At 38.8% G+C, this 20,297-nt stretch overlaps 2 protein-coding genes across 2 annotated transcripts; both read right to left on the bottom strand.

Moving 5' to 3' along the window:
• Positions 1–3,886: 3,886 nt before the first annotated feature.
• LOC118242707 (histone H2B) lies at positions 3,887–6,942 on the bottom strand. Its single transcript, XM_035534923.1, has one exon. The coding sequence runs from the start codon at positions 6,916–6,918 to the stop codon at positions 6,544–6,546; it is 375 nt and encodes a 124-aa protein (XP_035390816.1). The 5' UTR covers positions 6,919–6,942; the 3' UTR covers positions 3,887–6,543.
• Positions 6,943–7,267: 325 nt separating this feature from the next.
• Positions 7,268–20,148, bottom strand: LOC113569037 (histone H3.2). The gene is given in 4 exon segments (XM_035534922.1): positions 7,268–7,772; positions 17,302–17,315; positions 19,833–20,046; positions 20,049–20,148. Coding segments are annotated over 4 exon segments (642 nt in total). The 3' UTR covers positions 7,268–7,458.
• Positions 20,149–20,297: the final 149 nt, after the last annotated feature.

The following is a 20,297-nucleotide window of genomic DNA, read 5'->3' as shown; positions in this document are numbered from 1 at the left end:
GTTGTCGAGTCACATACCTGTTGTACCAGAACAGAAAGGCAATACCTTGAGTCAACACAATATTTCAAGGATGTATGAACTCTACAGACTTAAATACAGTGAGAATGACGTAAGATGTTTATCATCAAATTATATTCAACAGTGTTCAGCCTAAGCTTTCATGCTTAGAAAAGGATTGGTTGTAATCAGTAGCAAGCATATGAGATTGCTGTAAAGTAGAACTCTGTGAGCCAAAGTGAAGAAAACTCACAAACAAAGCATATGGCCAATGAGACAGCAATGCTTCAAGAGCGCTATAAAGCCACAGATGATGAAAACACACTAACAATCTGTTTTCATGCCCATGAGCTGAAATTAACTAATTTGTCTACCACCAAATACATACCGAGCAAACACAAGAGAACCTTGGCACCTACATCCATCTTACCAAAACCAAGGGTACTCTCCAAACAAAGAATCATCTCAGATGCCAGAATGAGTCATATATTTAATCATATATCCTATATTTAACATATATCATATATTTAATGTTTAAATTCATGACACTACCTTATAGACAGTGTTGTAGTGCTTTGTTGAAAACATGAAACAAGCTTAGGGTTCAGAGTGCCAACATAGTGGAGGCATTTTATGAAATTAAGTGATGTGAAATATTGATTATTTTCATTGTTAGTTGAAACTTGGTTGTTGCATTGTTTAAAATTTTATAATTTGTTTTCTGAATTAAAAAAAAATAGCAATGACGTGACAATTTGTGAGTTTGTAAAAGTTTGTAAAACATGTTGTTGAAGCATTGCCTAACTCATTGCAGTTCTTTCGTCTTAATGTTTTACAATTTGTAAATATTAATCCTTAAAGGTGGTCTACACTTGAACTGATGGGGTTTGCATTACAACATAAGCATTAATTTCATTCATCCATTTTCTTTTTTCTTTCCCCCCAAATAATAATATTTTGATTTATTATAGTCATTTGTGATTTAGATCAAAGCTTAATACTTCCTTTATACAGGCCACCTACATTTACTTGCTGGGAACTTTTTTTATAGTCACTGTTTACTGTATAACTTAAAGAAAACTTAATATTGACCTCTGCACTAGACAAATTATTTAGCACTTAGCCCGCAATGTTTTTTTGAATTAAATAAAAGATTATTTAATAATCAAGAAAGATTATTTCATGGTCCTAAACCAAGAAAAGAATGTCATATCATAGAAAGCATTGAATTTAACTTTTGGACATGTAGAGACTCTGTTACAACACTAATTTTATGTTTTAAAACAAATTATGAGTAACTTGCTTGTCTTCCTTGAAAATTGTTGCTTCTTTTCTTGTTTTGCCAATTAAAAACTCACCATTCCAAGCAAAAAAAGGTTCTTAGCTATCTGCTAGTCTGACAGGATATTGTACATTCAGAATACATCTAGGGTGTCATGCCTGATACAGAAAAAAAACAAATAAAAAACAAAAACAAAATAACTTTGAAGATCATTTCCTCCAAATCACTGCAAATGCAGATAGAAATTTATAATTCCACTGGGACAAAGTCAAATTGAATAATAGTACTGATTAAATTTCTTGATGCAATTGTCAAAAGGCCCATTCCATCATGATTATATGAACCAAATAGATAGAAATACTCTGTTACATGGTTGGATTTCATTTCTTCTCTAAAATAAAACTCAAAACTGTGAGGAAGAACATTCTAAATCACTTCATAACTAAATTTAAAAATATAAGAAATGTTGGATTGTACATATAGGAAAAGGTTACAAACTAAAACATGAGAAAAACCCAAGAGCCAACCTTGACCTGATTTACTACACCACTAAAGCTATAATCATTAGAATTGGATACTGAAGCATTTCCTTTAGAATGATTCACCTTTAAAATATACATTTGCACATCACATTTGAGAGCCAGCAATGTCAAAAACAGTGGTCAGAGCCTGTCTCCCAAAGGAACCTACATTAAAGTAAAAACACCTTGGTTCTGAATCAGAATTTGATTAGCCTTTAAAGACACCAGTCTTATCTAATGTCTTGCTAAATTTTTGACTATTTCCATTGGAAGCAATCATCAGGTGAAAGCAGTCAGCTTCATATGTGTAAGAATCCTATTGGCTGCCTTTCCAACCTTCCATTTTAAATTGCTGTGTTATTGCAGTTGTTGGAATTATTATTATTATTTTAATTAATCATAGTTGGCTTCAGTTTCACTATTAAAACTGTGCTATATTCATTTGTTACCCGAATGAGGGCCCACGCGCCTAAATGTCCCCCCCCCCTTCTTCCAGAGATACACAAAGACAGACAATTGCCACTTTCATGATTCAGATGTCTGGGAACTTTGCAATAAAGGTCTTGCACCTTTGATTTCATAGAATGTGATGTAAAACCCCAAACACATATCAACTTATTTGTACATATATGAAGCACTAACAATACTGGATCAAGAAGTTTATTTTTCTTATGCAATGAGCACACAGCCTCTTAGTAAGACACATTAAATGGCAACAATCATTAGGTATTTGTTTAGGGACTATATCATTTGACCATACAGTGAAAGTAAATATTTAGTCATCAAGTGTCATTTACGCACAAAAAGGAAAGGGAAGACATTCAGTTACAAAATAAACTGTTAGGCTTCATGACAACTTTGAAGAAACAAGGGTAAATGTTAATACAAACGCACATAGGCCTACACATAGGAAGGCAAAGTAGAACATCAGGTCCAAGAAAAATGTTTAAAAATGGTCATGTGAAAATAACCAGATCCAATTCACTTAAAATCGTTTGTCCATGACATTAATTTCATAACCTTTGTGGAAAAAAAAATATGTTTGGAGTGCAAGCTGTAGGCAAAGTTCAGGTGTATAGAGTAAACAAACTGACAATACATAATTCAAACATTTCCACCTAATAAGTCAGAGATAAAAATGAAATATGGACAAGAACATATTTAAGCTGAGCAGACCTGATGACTAGAACATAATTTAAAAAGATGTAGTGAAAAAGAAAGGCACCAGTGGCTGGAATAAACCTGGAGACAAAATGCTGAAAGGCAACAATATTTGGATATTTTGGTTAGCAGTACAATAATTTGATCCTTGTTTGTTAGTTATCAGAATAGCTGTATGAAGTAGAAGACTGCAGATGCAGCCATTTTGGTTTAGTACCCTCATGAGCTATAAAGAAAAATTTTGAAGTTGGACAACAATGGCAATGTGAAGGACAAAAAAAAACCCCCAAACTTGCAGGTTCATGGCCATATAGTAGGTTTAGGGGGAAACTCCATCTGAAAGTTGCAGGGAAAAGCTATACCACCAAAGGTCATGAACTCTCTGGGCACAAAATAATCAAATCACATCAAAACCAACACCAAGAATAAGCAATGAATGAAGTTCATGGGAAGAAAATGGGGGAAGGACAAAAAGATATAGTAGCAAACAAAGAATGCTACTTGCAAAACACATGGTGTGTGCAAGAGGTAGCACATGAAAAAACAAAGGTTAAAAAAATTCTAAGTGAAGGTGCAGACCCCAAAGAATTGAAAACCATACAGTCTTGGAAAGAGAAGCTAATAAAACACTTTGCAACTGTGCAGAAAGAGCTAATGTGGCCAAGAAACAAAGATACAAGTCAGCTAATGTAAGCATGAAGAAACGGGAGGGAAAAGAGAGACAAAGACCAAAAACATTGAAATGAAAGCAGTAAGATGAGAAAAAGAAGAAAGGGCATCAGTTAAACAGATCACAGGAAGAAAGAAATACAAAAAAAGACCACCACCCCAACAAATACAGCAACACAAACATGTGGGGTAAAATCTAAGCCTTCCATTTTTAAATTGACTTTATTAAGAAAATTCAATTCAATTCAATACAAACACCAATACAAAAACCTCACAAACAATATCCACCGGAGGACCCAGACTACCTTCACTCTATACATTAACAATTAACATTACCGTTTACATCTGAAAATTAGGTATACATCATCCATTTATATGTCCAAAAGAGTCCAGGGAAATTTCTTTTTTCCTCTCATATCAATCGTCTTCAACCTTTTTAACTCACACGATCTGTTTAAATACTGTTTCTGCATGTATTATACATTGCTCAATAATCATCCTTCACATTCTCAGTCAAATTCTCATTAAACACTCCATACATAATACTTTTCCTGTTACGACCCCATTTAAACCCAATACCTTCCATTTTCTCCCAAATTTCAATAGTCCTTGTGCACTGCAGTAATAAATGTTCTATCGTTTCATCGGCTATGCAATTGTACATCGGACATTCCTTTGTTGTAACAAAACAACTCCATTTGACAATACATCGTACAGGCAGTCTTCCAACAGATATAAGCCATGCAGTATCTCGAACATTTTCTGAGATACTTTTAGACTGTACATTTTTAACACAGGTTTCACATTCTGTCACCGTCAGACCCTTATAATTGACTATTCCCCCAAAATCACAGTCTTGTATTGTTTTATATATCATTTTATTTGGGGACTTATTCCAATCAATATTAAGCTGCCTATATTTAAACAAAAAAAATCTCTATATACTAATTTAAAATAAGGAGCATGTTCCTTGACTTGCCTCTTTTTTTCCCCCCACTGATTTACATTTCCTACCCAAATTGGTTTCCGAAATATAGCTTCCGTTACATTTTTGCAAAAGGCAATTTTTAATTTCCGACCTAACTCAACTCCACCTAATCCCCCTTTGTCTTTCGACTTGTACATAATTTACCGTTTTGTCACTTCTCTCCTGTTTGCCTTCCTCATTCGACTCCCACAGCCAAGTGTCTGTCTAATCAGCATAATCTTTATCAAAGGAAGCCCCCAAACCTGGTGCTCCTCGTCAGGTGGCTGTCCTTATTGGGCTGGCATCAGGTGCACCTCCTCAGGGGAAGCGACCAGGTGAGCACCGTCAGGTATCCGAGCTCACATCACTGCTGGGGGCCCAAGTTCTAACCCTAAAGTGAATTACCCTGACCTCATCAGAACCCTCATTTGAATAACCCCAAATTCATTCTAATCCTAATTTGCATTACCCTGATGTCATCAGAAACCTTATTTGAATAACCCCAAGTTCACTCTAAACCTAATTTGCATTACCCTGATGTCATCAGAAACCTCATTTGAATAACTCCAAGTTCACTCTAAACCTAAAGTCAATTACCATAACTTCATCAGAACCCTAAATTGGATTACCCCAAATTCTCTTTAACCATAATGGGAAATATCTTGACTTCTTCATAACCCTAAATTATGCATTAGCCTAATCTCTTTCTGAGCTCTACCTTCTTGCAAACCCCAATAACATTTCCAGTGCCACACTTCTATGGTATGGCACATGTGTAGCCTACTCCCAAACAGAATATCACTCAAAGGCTTATCTGGACAGTTTTCTCCTAACTAACTTCTTTAGTGCAATAAACAATTGGATGCAATCCTTAACTTCATCAGAACCCTAATGACAAGCAGAGAAAGTTAGTTTTTGTGAGGCCCTGTCATGAGTTTAACCCTTACCTTCTGTATTGCTTTGTGCATTTTGAATGGCAATAGATAAACTTGCCTTGTGATTTTTCATTTTAGGTGAACATCCTATTGATGACATGATTCAGAAAATGTTCTACATACATTACAGAACATACATAAGGTTTGTTTAGTGGGTCAGCGCTAAAAAATAATTTATTGTAGTGAGATTTTTTTTCCATATGCTGTGATTGAGTCACAGTTCTGTGGCTCAGTAATAGCACTCCCAGAATACACATATTCAAATGACCTGTGGGGCAAAGGGGTCACGTAGGCCTAGACCATTAAGAATGGGCTGAATAAACTGCTATGAAAGTGGTAGGAGTTGCCTGTAAATAATAGCTGCCCTCTGTATGCAGTACAAGGAGTGGGTAAATGCTAAACATCTCAACCTTTTTCAGCAGATGACTAGGCTTCTTCTACCACAAACATGGCAAAACATGTGAAAGTAATATTAATAGCTACTAATAAAATGTAACAACAGGAAATAATGTCATGATGTGGGCAATGAAGATTGCAACAGTTGGGAAGGTGACTTGACATGCTTGCAGGTTACATCAGAGCCAATAACACACACACACACACACACACACACACAATCATATAAAGTGATCAAATACATGGGAAAAAAAAAAGAAAAAAAAAAAAAAAGGTATCATTACACAGCGACCCAGCAGAGGGTTAACAGGTTTCCAAATCTCATTTTCAAGCACTTCAATAGGCAAGATGAAAATTGTTAACACAAGACTAGTTTGGTTTAAATTACAAGCTCCATGCGGCCGAATAAAGGATACTAAAGTAAACTAGTAAAACGCGCAGAAAAGGGGAACAGAGACGACGGCAAAGCGCACAAGAACACCACAACCACTTCAGCTAGAACTCCTCTTTTCTCGTTTTACCGTACATGCAGTCACACAATAGAAAATCTTTTTGGTGGAAACGTAGGTGGCTCTTAAAAGAGCCTTTGGGTTAGTCAAGTCGCACTATGACGCTTTACTTCGAGCTGGTGTACTTGGTGACGGCCTTTGTACCCTCAGATACGGCGTGTTTGGCCAGCTCACCGGGAAGCAGCAGGCGCACGGCAGTCTGGATCTCCCTGGAGGTGATGGTTGAACGCTTGTTGTAGTGAGCGAGACGAGAAGCCTCACCAGCGATGCGCTCGAAGATATCATTCACAAAAGAATTCATGATCCCCATAGCCTTGGAAGAGATACCGGTGTCGGGGTGGACCTGCTTCAAGACTTTGTACACGTAGATAGCATAACTCTCCTTCCTAGACTTTCTGCGCTTCTTGCCTCCTTTACCAGCCGTCTTGGTCACGGCTTTCTTAGATCCCTTCTTCGGAGCAGACTTCGCTGGTTCGGGCATGACGATCGTCGATCAAGAAACCACCACGCAATGAGAAACGACGCCTGAACACCCAGTTTATTTAGACTCTGGTATTCTAATTAGAACATACCCGCCCCTCCTCGGTCATGACAAGCCATCATTGGCCAAAAAACAACCCCCTCCTCTCACAGGAAGCTCCTATCGTTGCTCCGCCACTCCATAGCGTTTACCTCTTAATCCCTCCCTGCCATGTCTTTCTCTAACTTTCCCGCCCCTTCTTGGGAAGGAGGCGCAGAAAGCCAAGCTAAATCTCCACAATGCTTATGCTTTGCTTCCTCTTTTACTTTGGGAAACGTTTTTAACATTATCGTCTTATTTTGGGCTGGGATTTGGAGCCTAACACATGCAGACGTTTAACACCGTGTTATGGCTCTCATCAACATAGGACAAAATGTCCTTTGTGCGCGTTGAGGCACTAGGCGCTTATAGGCGGCCATAGAGGCACGGAACAGCTCTTTAACTGAATGTATGGGTGGCTCTTAAAAGAGCCGTTGGTTTCGTTCTGTTGTAACTCAGCGTTTACCCTCCGAAGCCGTACAGAGTACGTCCTTGGCGTTTCAGAGCATAAACCACATCCATGGCGGTGACCGTCTTCCTCTTGGCATGCTCGGTGTAAGTAACTGCGTCCCTGATAACGTTCTCCAGGAACACTTTCAGCACACCACGAGTCTCCTCGTAGATCAGACCGGAGATGCGCTTGACGCCGCCACGACGAGCCAGACGGCGGATAGCGGGCTTAGTGATACCCTGGATGTTGTCGCGGAGAACCTTACGGTGACGCTTAGCACCTCCTTTCCCAAGGCCCTTACCCCCCTTTCCTCTTCCAGACATCGCTTAGGCTTCTTTCACTACGCAAAGAAAAGCGAAATAATGATCTCCGACCCCCAGTGCGCCACTATTATTCTCTTCTAAAGGACCTGGTTGAAGACCAGACGCACTCGAGGAGGCGGAGCGAAATACCACGCTCCTCCAAACGCCTCCAGCGCCACACTTAACCAGACTCGAGTAAAAACTCCATATTATTTCACAAAAACGACAATTCATATATATAAAATCTAAGATAGCTTAGACAACAATATTGAGCAACAATGCAAGGGAAGAAAAACATCGATAAACAAACAAGCAAAGACAACAAAAGAGTCAGTGCAGCATAAGCTCTACTACTGTTACTACTGCTACTAAGAAGAAGAAGAGTCAGAATGGAAGTAGGTCCTCAGCACTGGTGCTGAAAACCCCCAAGTTTAAAGACTATTGCTGGACAATCTAGAAATGATATACATACTCCTAAGCTGTGTGTTCACTAGGCCTCTTAGGGTTCCCACCATCCAAGAACAGCATGTAGTTCAGGTTAGAGAAACATGATCTCAATTTAAAATTAATAACATGATCTCGATTTAAAATTAATAACAGAAATGGATAACAAAAATGGACAGAGCATGACATTTTTTGGGAAAACACACAAATAGATTGAGGCAGAGGGGACAAGGCCCATAGTTTAAAGCCACACAGTCCAATTGAGAGATGTCTAGCAAACACAAACTCAAAATGTAGCAACAAGTCAGAATCAACAAAACCAAACTCTTCTCCAATGAGCCCTAAGCCAAATCCTTTGTCTCTTCCTCTTCCTTTTATTTTGTTTCTCTGCTCACTGGAAAACCTGGTGTGGATCAGGATGGGGACACCAGAGAGGAGGAGGCAAAACCTGGAATACAGAATGCAGATATACAGGCGGACACAACGATGTTTAATTGCTACATAAATACCAAGACAGAGAATGCTCCAAAGTACTGAACATGTGACATGTTTCAAGCATTAATAAAGGACATCACTATGCTTGTAAATCATAGGAAAACACACATGTGTGTCCAAAAGGTTGAATACAGCTTTCAAAGGCCTTCAAAGAGTGCATTCTTAAAAAATGCTCAATAAAATGTTGTAAATAGTATGAATCATCTGCTGTATTTGGAATTTCATCATCATTGTTAAGTAGCTTTACTTAAAATGTGAAGCTTGAAACCTGTAATGGAGGGCAACCTGAACTCAGCAAAGGGAAACTACCCTACTATCATTAATATTTTTGTTAACATTATCACCACCACGATTATTATTATTATTATTATTATTATTATTATTATTATTATTATTATTAACAGTAGGAAGAGGATGAGCAGGAGGAGGAGGAGGAATAGAAGTACATTTCAAATAAATAAACAAGAAAAATAAATTAACTAAATGATGCCAAGTAAAACACACTAATACAAATTGGGATGGTGTGATAGATGGAGCTTTGCTACCATCTTGTGGACAAACTGTAAAACCAGCCACAACAAAATGAGAGTTGACTTATTTCTGTCTTCAAGAGACCTGTAGGGACAGTTTTATTTGGAATCAAGAACTGTTAGCCATTTATTATTACATTTGTGGAACAGCTTAAAGCTTGTGCCCCGTGTCATAATGATAGTCATGTTTTCAACAGTGGTTGCCAAAGTGATTTGAAGGCATGTTCAAAAGTGATATCTTAGAACCATGTGTCAGTAATATTTCTCAAACCCCTGAATAAAAAGTCTAATTGTACATTGTTATTGTACTTGTTCTTCCAGTGTTATTGTTATTCTTCATAGTTATTTCTTTCAGGAAATGCAAATGCAGAGCTACGTCAAAACAAACAGTAACGCGCGTGCGCGCACACACACACACATTGTTTTGTATTGGACTAGTTGCTGAAGTCAAACTTCACACACATGTATGCACTCGTTTTGCACTCTTGCACATCATTCCTACTTGCTGCTAGAGAAGTGTACTAAATCAGCACTGTACTCTGAATTGTTCTGGCTGCTACCAGTGACTGCTATGTTCAGTATAGCGTGTCACTGACTCCTATGCACAACCCATTTTACGTATTCCCAATACTGCATACTGGTAAAAATAAATGCACTGTCTGTTCTTTGTGTATTGGTCCTGTCCTGTATTTATTTATTGTATGACATGATTGCACTGTATTGTATTGTTTGCACTCGTGTAGAGTGTTATCTGTTGCACTTGTTTTGTTTTATGTTGCACCATGGTCCAGGAGGAACATTGTTTCGTTTTTGCTGTGTACTTGTATATAGCTGAAATGACAATAAAAGCCTTCTGAACTTTGAACTTGAATTAATAGGTGGGAACATTTTTATCACCCTAATTTCACCTGAGCACTTAGTCTGCATATTTCTAAATGAAAAGAAAAAGTTCTTACAAACAATATAAAGCACACACCTAATGTTTTATATATAAAGTGGCTTCTCCTACTACTAATTCAGAAGTACTTTGCTTGCACAGCTGAAGGACCTCAAATACCTTTCATTACTCAAAGACAAAATATTCAAGGGAATTTTCAAGGGAAACAGACAATGTTTAAATATGACTGCTCAATTTCTTAAACATCTATGTGCAAATGATTTATTTCAAAGCTTAAGGTTTTGATCACAGCATCAAAATCAGGAGTGAAAGACAAGTCAGAGAAAGTGTGTATTTGGCGATATGTTATTTATTTTGGGAAATTCATTGTGGGAGAACATTCTGGCCTGAGGGCTTGTAATCCCCAGCGTGAGGGTCTCCGAGCATCTCTTTCACTTTGGGTGAGGCTTCCTTGTGTAGGTAGCGATAGGGCTTTTTGCCACTGTTGTCACGCATGTTGCAGTTGGCACCATAATCACACACCAGAACACTCAGGACTGATTTGTGGCAGTGAATAGCAGCGATGTGTAGTGGGGTGTAGCCGTCAAAGCTCTTGGTGTTTACGTCAACCTCTGGCCCACCTTGCAGTGATAGAAGAAGGATCTTGCGCATCATTTCGCTGTTTCCTTGTTTAGCAGCCCAGTGAAGTGCTGTGAAACCAGACATGAAGTTTCTCCTCTCTGCCAGCATGATGTCCTGGAGCAGAAGCTGGCAGATTTGATCCTGCTGTCCTGCTGGACACTTCACAAGCCAGTCGTGCTCTCTTGGACCTAGGGGGAAGAAGGCTGACTGCTTTGCACCCAAAGCTGGTTTGGTGTCTTTGTTGATTCTTTTCAGGGCTGGTGAATCAGGTGCCATAGAGTGCCTCTGCTTGGACATGGCTGGTCTGTACAGGTCATATCCATCGTTCACCTCAATCAGACATGCTGCCGCAGTCCTTTCGGTCCGTTCATGGGCCATCTTAAAATCTGTCAGAGCAAGTATCATTACTGCTGGATATATATAAAACACATATTGTATGTATTACATACAGCCTGACAAGAGCCTAAAAGCTTGTAAAAAATTAATAATGCACTAATATTTCAAGTGCTGTTGCATATTTTAATGAGAGTTTTAATCATCGCTGATCAGAGGATAAAAGCATTTTCAATAAGTCAGTTTTTGTCCATTATTGTAAAAATTATTTAATTTACTGTTTTTTTTTTTTTTTTTTATCCATTAGATTTAAATTCATCCATTTAGAAAGGCAAAGCCAAAAAGCAGAAAAAAATTAATCAAACATCCATACCAACTGTAGGACAATTTTTCCAATTTATCTTTTTTATTTTTAGATGCCACTTCGGCTTTCTGCTATTGGTTTGCTTTATTAGTTCCTTTGCTTTATTAGTTCCCACCTCCTTTGTATCTACATATTCATACTCTATGCCTCCAGCACACCAGCTCCAGAAGCGCCTCATTTTTCGATCTGTCCTCATCAGAGCCCTTCCAAAGACTGATCTGTAAAGGCAATGTGCATGGGACTCCCTTTGTGTGTGACATTATGACACAGGACATATGGGATTCTAAAGTTCCAAGAGTGTAGATAAGTTGTTTTTCATGCCCAGCAAAGAAGCTCTGGGCCTGGGCACACTTCATGCAGTTTGAACCTTTAAATAAATCTACAACCAGACCTCCAGGCCCAAGAGGTCACACAGTCATGCCCAGCAAATTAGCTCTGGGTCTGGGCACACTTCATGCAGTTTGACCCTTTATATAAAACTAGAAACAGACTTCCAGGCCCAAGAGGTCACCCAATCATACCCAGCAAAGAAGCTCTGGGCCTGGGCACACTTCATGCAGTTTGAATCGTTAAATAAAACTACAACCAGACCTCCAGGCTCAAGAGGTCACACAGTCATGCCCAGCAAAGTAGCTCTAGGCCTGGGCACACTTCTTGCAGTTTGACCATTTACATAAAACTAGAAACAGACTTCTAGGCCAAAGAGGTCACCCCATCATGCCCAGCAAAAAGCTCTGGGCCTAGGCACGATTCATGACATTTGACCCATTAAATAACATTACAACCAGTCTTCCAGGCCCAAGATGTCACAAAGTCATGCCCAGCAAAGTAGCTCTGGGTCTCGGCACACCACATGCAGTTTGACCCTTTCTATAAAACTAGAAACAGACTTCCAGGCCCAAGAGGGCACCCAATCATGCCCAGCAAAGAAGCTCTGGGCCTGGGCACACTTCATGCAGTTTGAACCTTTAAATAAATCTACAACCAGACCTCCAGGCCCAAGAGGTCACACAGTCATGCCCAGCAAATTAGCTCTGGGTCTGGGCACACTTCATGCAGTTTGACCCTTTATATAAAACTAGAAACAGACTTCCAGGCCCAAGAGGTCACCCAATCATGACCAGCAAAGAAGCTCTGGTCCTGGGCAAGATTCATCACATTTGACCCATTAAATAACACTACAACCAGACCTCGAGACCCAAGAGGTTACACAGTCATGCCCAGCAAAGTAGCTCTGTGCCTGGGTACATTTATGCAGTTTGACCATTTAAATAAAACTACAAACAAACCTCCAGGCCCAAGATGTCACATTGTCCTGCCCAGCAAAGTAGCTCTGGTCCTTGGCACGATTCATCACATTTGACCCATTAAATAACACTACAACCAGACCTCCAGGCCCAAGAGGTCACACAGTCATGCCTAGCAAAGTAGCTCTGGGCCTGGGCACACTTCATGCAGTTTGACCCTTTATATAAAACTAGAAACAGACTTCCAGGCCCAAGAGGTCACACTGTCATGCCCAGCAAAGTAGCTCTGGGCCTGTGCACTCTTCATGCAGTTTGAACCTTTAAATAAAACTACAACCAGACCTCCAGGCCCAAGATGTCACAAAGTCAATTCCAGCAAAGTAGCTCTGGGTCTCGGCACACTTCATGAGTTTGACCCTATATATAAATCTAGAAACAGACTTCCAGGCCCAAGAGGTCACCCAATCATGACCAGCAAAGAAGCTCTGGGCCTTGGCACGCTTCATCACATTTGAACCATTAAATAAGTCTACAACCAGACTTCCAGGCCCAAGAGGTCACCCAATCATGACCAGCAAAGAAGCTCTGGTCCTGGGCACGATTCATCACTTTTGACCCATTATATTACACTACAACCAAACTTCCAGGCCCAAGAGGTCACACAGTCATGCCCAGCAAAGTAGCTCTAGGCCTGGGCACACTTCATGCAGTTTGACCATTTACATAAAACTAGAAACAGACTTCTAGGCCAAAGAGGTCACACTGTCATGCCCAGCAAAGTAGCTCTGGGCCTGTGCACTCTTCATGCAGTTTGAACCTTTAAATAAAACTACAACCAGACCTCCAGGCCCAAGATGTCACAAAGTCAATTCCAGCAAAGTAGCTCTGGGTCTCGGCACACTTCATGAGTTTGACCCTTTATATAAAACTAGAAACAGACTTCCAGGCCCAAGAGGTCACCCAATCATGCCCAGCAAAGAAGCTCTGGTCCTGGGCACGATTCATCACATTTGACCCATTAAATAACATTACAACCAGACCTCCAGTCCCAAGATGTCACATTGTCATGCCCAGCAAAGTAGCTCTGGGTCTCGGCACACTTCATGCAGTTTGACCATTTAAATAATACTACAACCAGACTTACAGGCCCAAGAGGTCACAGAGTCATGCCCAGAAAACTTGCTTTAACCCTGGGGACACTTCGGGCCATTTGACCCTTTAAATCATTTAAAGCACCCGACTTCCAGGCCCAAGAGGTCACACAGTCATCCTTAGCAATGTAGCTTTAAACCTGGGCACACTTCATGCAGTTTGACCCTTGAAATAAAACTAGACACAGACTTCCAGGCCCAAGAGGTCACCCAATTATACCCATCCAGGAAGCTCTGAGCCTGTGCACACTTCGTCCCATTTGTCCCTTTAAATAATATTACAGCCAGACTTCCAGGCCAAAGAGGTCACACAAACATGCGCAGCAAAGAAATTCTATGCCTTGGCACATTTCAGACTGTTTGACCCTTTAAATCATTCAAAGCACCAGACTTCCAGGCTTCTAAATCACAACCACATGCCCAGCAAAGTTGATTTAAACCTGGGCACACTTCATGCAGTTTGACCCTTTAAATAAAACTAGAAATAGACTTCCAAGCCAAAGAGATCACCCAATCATGCCCAGCAAAGAAGCTCTGGGCTTGGCCACGCTTCATCACATTTGACCCTTTAAATAACCAATGCACCAGTCTTCTAGGGCCAAGAGGTCACACAGAAATGCCCAACAAAGTAGCTTTGGGCCTGGCACACCATCACATTGGACCATTTAAATAATCAAAGCACCAGACTTCCAGGCCCAAGAGGTCACACAATCGTGACCAGCAAAGACACTCTATGCCTGGGCACATTTCAGACCATTCCATGCTTTAAATCATTCAAAGCACCAGACTTCCAGGCCCAAGAGGTCACGAAGTCATGCCCAGCAAAGTTGCTTTAAACCTGGGCACACTTCAGGCCGTTTGACCCTTTAAATATTTCAAAGCACCGGACTTCCAGGCCCAAGTGGTCACACAGTCATGCCCAGCAAAGTACCTTTAAACCTGTGCACAAATCAGACCCTTTCTGTCATTCAAAGCACCAGACCTCTAGGCCTCTAACTCACAAGGACATGCCCAGCGAAGCGCACCCTCGCCCAACCACACTATACCACCTTGCCCCTCCTGGAACAACCACACCTCCAGGGCACCACATGCCCATCACTCATGCCCATCACCAAACTGCACCTTCACAATTTCTCAATTAAATAATTTTTTTTAATCAATAAAACAATTTTGAGGATCCCTCATTATGTTTTATTTTATATTCATGTCACATCATATATAATAATAATAATAATTATATATATATATATATATATATATATATATATATATATATATATATATATATATATATGTATATATATATATATATATATATATATATATATATATATATATATATATATAATATGTATATATATATATATATATATATATATATATATATATATATATATAATATGTGGAGGGAGCGGTCGGAGTGGTGTGTGTGTGTGTGGGGGGGGGGGTGATTGACAGCTGTCAAATCAATCAATCAAATCAAGCAATAAATCATTTTGACCATTAGTATATACTATCTCTCTCTTATACACACACACACATATATCCACACACACACACACACACACACACACACACACACACACACACACACACACATCCATACATATCCACACACACACACACACACACACACACTCACACAGCCACATACACACACACAGAGACACTCTCTCTCGCTCTGAAGAAAAATAGAGCATCGCATAATCAAAAAGAAGACAGATTTGGCTAAGAATATATTGTGAGGGTAAAAAAGGTTTGGGTGCCCATGGTCAAAATATATGTTAATCAGGTTGAAGATGAAATTATCTCCAAAAGGCTTAAAGATGAAACACACTTTTCAACATTTTAAGCAATATCAGTATATTAGTTTGGTTTTGTACAATTTTAGATTGAAAAAAGGAGTTCCTAGGAGATTTGAATGCTCAAATAACTTTGACCGTGGTCTCAGACCTTCATTAGCCTGTTAGGGTTATGGCTTGTTCACAATCATTGTTAGGAAAGGCCAGATGATGCAAATTTCAATGCTTTATAAATACCCAGACTCCTCTAATCTTGTCTGAAAAAAACAGCAGCTATGGGTTCTTCTAAGCAGAGCAAAATAAAAATGAAAATAGTTGAGGCTCATAAAACAGGAGAAAGCTATAGGAAGATAGCAACGTGTTTTCAGGTTGCCAGTTCCTCAGTTTGAAATGTAATTAAAAAATGGTGGTTAACAGGAATAGTGGCGGTCAAGATAAGCTCTGGAAGACCAAGAGACATCTGATTGTAGGATTGTTAGAAAGGCAAATCCGAACTCCTGCTTGACTGCCAAAGATCTTCAGGAAGATTTAATGGTGTCGTACATTGTTCAACTGTTCAGCGACACCTGCACAAACATGACGTTTATGGAAGCATTATCAGAAGAAAACCTCTCCTCCATCCTCACCACAAAATTCTGCATCAGAAGTTTGCAAAAGAACATCTAAACAAACTTCATTCATTTTGGAAACAAGTCCTTTGGCCCGACATTGTTAAAATAGAACTCTTTGGCTGCAATGTGCAAATGTATGTTTGGAAAAAAAAGGGCACAGAATTTCTTGAAAAGAGCACCTCTCCAACCTTTAAGCAGGGGGGGATCAATCATGCTTTGGGGTTGTATTGCAGGCAAGGGCACGGGGAATTTTTCACGTGTAGAAGGAAAAATGGATTCAATGAACTTCCAACAAACATAACACCATTTTGTAAAAATGCTAAGGTTGAAAAGAAGATGGCTTCTACAAATGGATAAAACCTCAAATTCCAGAATAAACTACCTCAAAAGGTGCAATCTGAAGGTTTTACCATGGCCCTCACAGTCCCCTGACAGCATTGAAAATCTGTGGAGAGACATCAAAAGAACAGTGCATGCAAGACAGTCCAGGAATCTCACAAAACTGGAAGACTGTTGCAAGGAAGATTGGATGAAAATCCCTCAAACAAGAATCAGAAGACTCTTGACTGAATACACAAAGCATTTACAAGATGTAATGCTTTTTTGTTTTTTGGGCCCTTTTTTGTTATTTTGAAAATGTAAAAGATGGAAAATTATATATATATATATATATATATAATTTTTTTGTTTTAATACAAAAGGAATTTGTCATCCTTAACTTTATGCCTTTTGGAGAGCATTTCATCTTTAACCTGCTTAAATGTTCACAGTAACATACATTTTGACCATAGGTGACCACATCTTTGCATGTCACTGTAGATATTGTTGTATGACATGATATCTGTTAAGGAGGGCCTGGTGCATGGTACAGCAAACAAACCAACTATGGGGTTCCAGATGGGCAATTTCAGGAGTTCACAAAAAACGAAGAAAAAAAAGACCATAATGAGATTATGGAAATATATCCATAAAAAGCATGCTTTGATCTCACATATTAAGTGCTTGTGGATCATGAATAAAATAAATACAAAAATAAATAAATATGTCTCCTATAACTAACCACAAGTAGGCTTATAATAATAATAATAATAATAATAATAATAATAATAATAATAATAATAATAATAATAATAATAAAAAGAAGAAGAAAAAGAAGAAGAAGGATCATGAAAGGCAAGTCAATTTCTAAAACTATTTTATTTGTCTTCAGAGTATTTTTTAGTTATTAGCGCTTTTCTTTTTATGATGAAAGACAATGATTGTGTTTATTTCAACAGCAAATCCAAAAGCAAAGAAACCTTTATGACAGTGGCTGTCAGCTAAGCCTAGAAATTATTTCTGAGGAGGACATACCCACTCCATATGTTTATTATTGTTGTTGTTGTTTTGTTGTTTCTCCCAAGAGAAACTGGCTAATTGTTCTTCATTATACATTTACATTATGACAGCATTCATGGCATTTATGGAAGTTTTCCATTTTGGCCACAAGATGGAAGCAGAGGATCATCTACATTATCACCTCCCATGGCAATTGGTCTTCTAGACGGTTTTATTTGTATTTTTATTCACGTTTTAGCTTTAAAAAAACATAAACTGACATGGAAAATGTGGAGCTCCATCAGAAACATGGCACTTCTAGAATAATAATAATAATACGTTTAATTTATATAGAACCTTCACAGACTCAAGGTCGCTTTAATAAGACAAAGATGCAGGGAAAAGAAAAAAACAAACAAACAAAAAAAATTAAAACAATTAACACTTTCATTACCAAATAGGAATAAAAAGAGAAGTTATGGGAAGTGTTGAGAAAAGAGGTATGTTTTAAGCATAGTCTAAAGTATAGCCTAAAAAAAGTTGTAGAAATGTACAAAAAGTAGTTTAAATGCATTATATTGAAAGGAAACAGTAGTCGTGAATATTTTGGCCAAAACAGTTATATATTTTTATATATTTTACAATTAAGAATTCAACGACAAAATACTAGTCCTCCCACATTTTTGAACCATTACCCCTATCCATAAGGTTTGTAAACAACAACAATAAAGAAGAGTAAAATAATAGATAAAACATGAAATAATAGATAAAACAAAACTTTGAAGAACTTAAATCAACAATAATGCATTATAAAATTAACAATGAATATCACTTTACATTACATATATGAAATTAAAAATGTACCTCTGAATGGAATCAGTCTTTATCCACTGTTACTTCAGGTCCAGTGTTTTAGAGGTAGGAAATACATTCCATTCACTTCTCCCAAACCATTCTTATGGCCACAGTTTGTCTCTCATGCATCTTATAGGTTTTGACTCATTGTTATCAAACCTTGTCATATGGTGACAAGGATCATGTTATTTTACTGTTCTTGGACAAAAATGTCTGTTTCACCTTGAGGGATTTTCTCTTCACTTGAGGATGATGCACTATGCTCTGGGTTGAATTCTTCCTCATCTTCTTTAGATGCCTCCTCCTCTTCTAAATCATTGTTCTCATGTTCACTTCTGAGCACAACTAATCACAACTGCAACCTGTTTGGCACTGAGATGTGTACCCGTGGATTCTGCAAAAAAAGAACTGGGGGTATGTCATCTGCAGCACCTTTATAGCTTCTGGCTGCATTCCCCATTAGCAAACAATATTTGCAGAAAATGTTGCTTTCGTCTGAAATTGCTCTTATATTGTTGGTGAACTTGGATAATGTGAGGTCATAAAGGGAAGATACTGCATATTCAAAAGAGCATTTTAATTTTATTTGAGTTCAATCGGTAGCATACTCTTCATTATTGTGTGTGTATGTGTTTGCATGCGCGCACATCTTGTTTAAATGTCACGTCAAAAATTAACCACCACTAAATATTTCTCCCCAACTTGAAAGCTAACGACTTTCACACAAAACAAAACAGAACAAAACAAAACAAAAATCATTAAAAAAAAAAAAGAAACATTGCTTTTGTTCATTTTTCCATGAAAGTTGTGTTACCACCAATATATAAAGGTTGTCTTAGGACCACTTAAGGCCACACAATGGTTAATAAAGAACAGGTCTGAAAGCCACATCTGTGTCTGGAATTATTCAATCAACAGCACAAGTACATATTTATTTCATTTGAAGAAATAACTCTGACAACTCTGAAAGACTTGTATCAATTTCAGTTCTTAGTGGTAAATTTAGATGACGTGAACATCATACTCCCGCTAGAGCACAGCTAACCTAGACGACTGTTCGACAAAGTTTCTTGTCAACTCACCCGACACCATTATCTTAGAAAAAAATACAACGCTCCTTACCTTTGCCATACCTTCTCAGCTATGTAATTAACCCTCAAAGCAAAGTTTAGGTTGCCCATAATCTAGAAGCAGATGTCATAGATACACATTGTAATAATGACGTATCAGTTACAAGTGTTGCCAAGGCGACTTGCTCATTTTGGGGTGAAACAATTAGGTCGCTCTTAAAAGACCCTTTGGGTATTTTGGGATATTACACCGAGCGACCAGTTTAAGCACGCTCTCCGCAAATGCGGCGGGTCAATTGGATGTCCTTGGGCATGATGGTGACTCTCTTGGTATGGATAGAGTACAAGTTAGTATCCTCAAACAAGCTGACCAGGTATGCCTTGCTAACCTACTGCAAGGCCATGATGGCAGAGCTCTGGAAACAGAGATCACTCTTGAAATCCTGAGCAATTTCTCTCACCAGGCGCTGGAAGGGCAGCTTGCGGATCAGCAACTTGGTAGACTTCTGATAACGATGAATCTCCCTCAGAGTTATGGTACCAGGCCTGTAATGATGACACCGGTGGTTGGGGCACTCTTGCAGGCAGCCTTGGTGGCAAGCTGCTTCCTTGTGGCTTTACCACCGGTGGACTTATGGGCGGTCTGCTTGGTTCTTGCCATAGCGATGGAACTCTACACTTAAGTGACAACGGAAGAGAATAAAAAGCAACCAACACGGCATCTTTTTTAAGCCCTAACACCGACCTGCGCTCATTGGGCATCTTCAGTAAGCATGCCATCCATTGGACAAACAAGGCTACGTCACATCA

Source organism: Electrophorus electricus, chromosome 16 (genome assembly GCF_013358815.1).
Source record: "Electrophorus electricus isolate fEleEle1 chromosome 16, fEleEle1.pri, whole genome shotgun sequence".
NCBI classification, from domain to species: Eukaryota; Metazoa; Chordata; class Actinopteri; order Gymnotiformes; family Gymnotidae; genus Electrophorus; species Electrophorus electricus.
The sequence above is the reverse complement of the archived record's forward strand: the minus strand, read 5'-3'. Positions and strand labels throughout refer to the sequence as shown.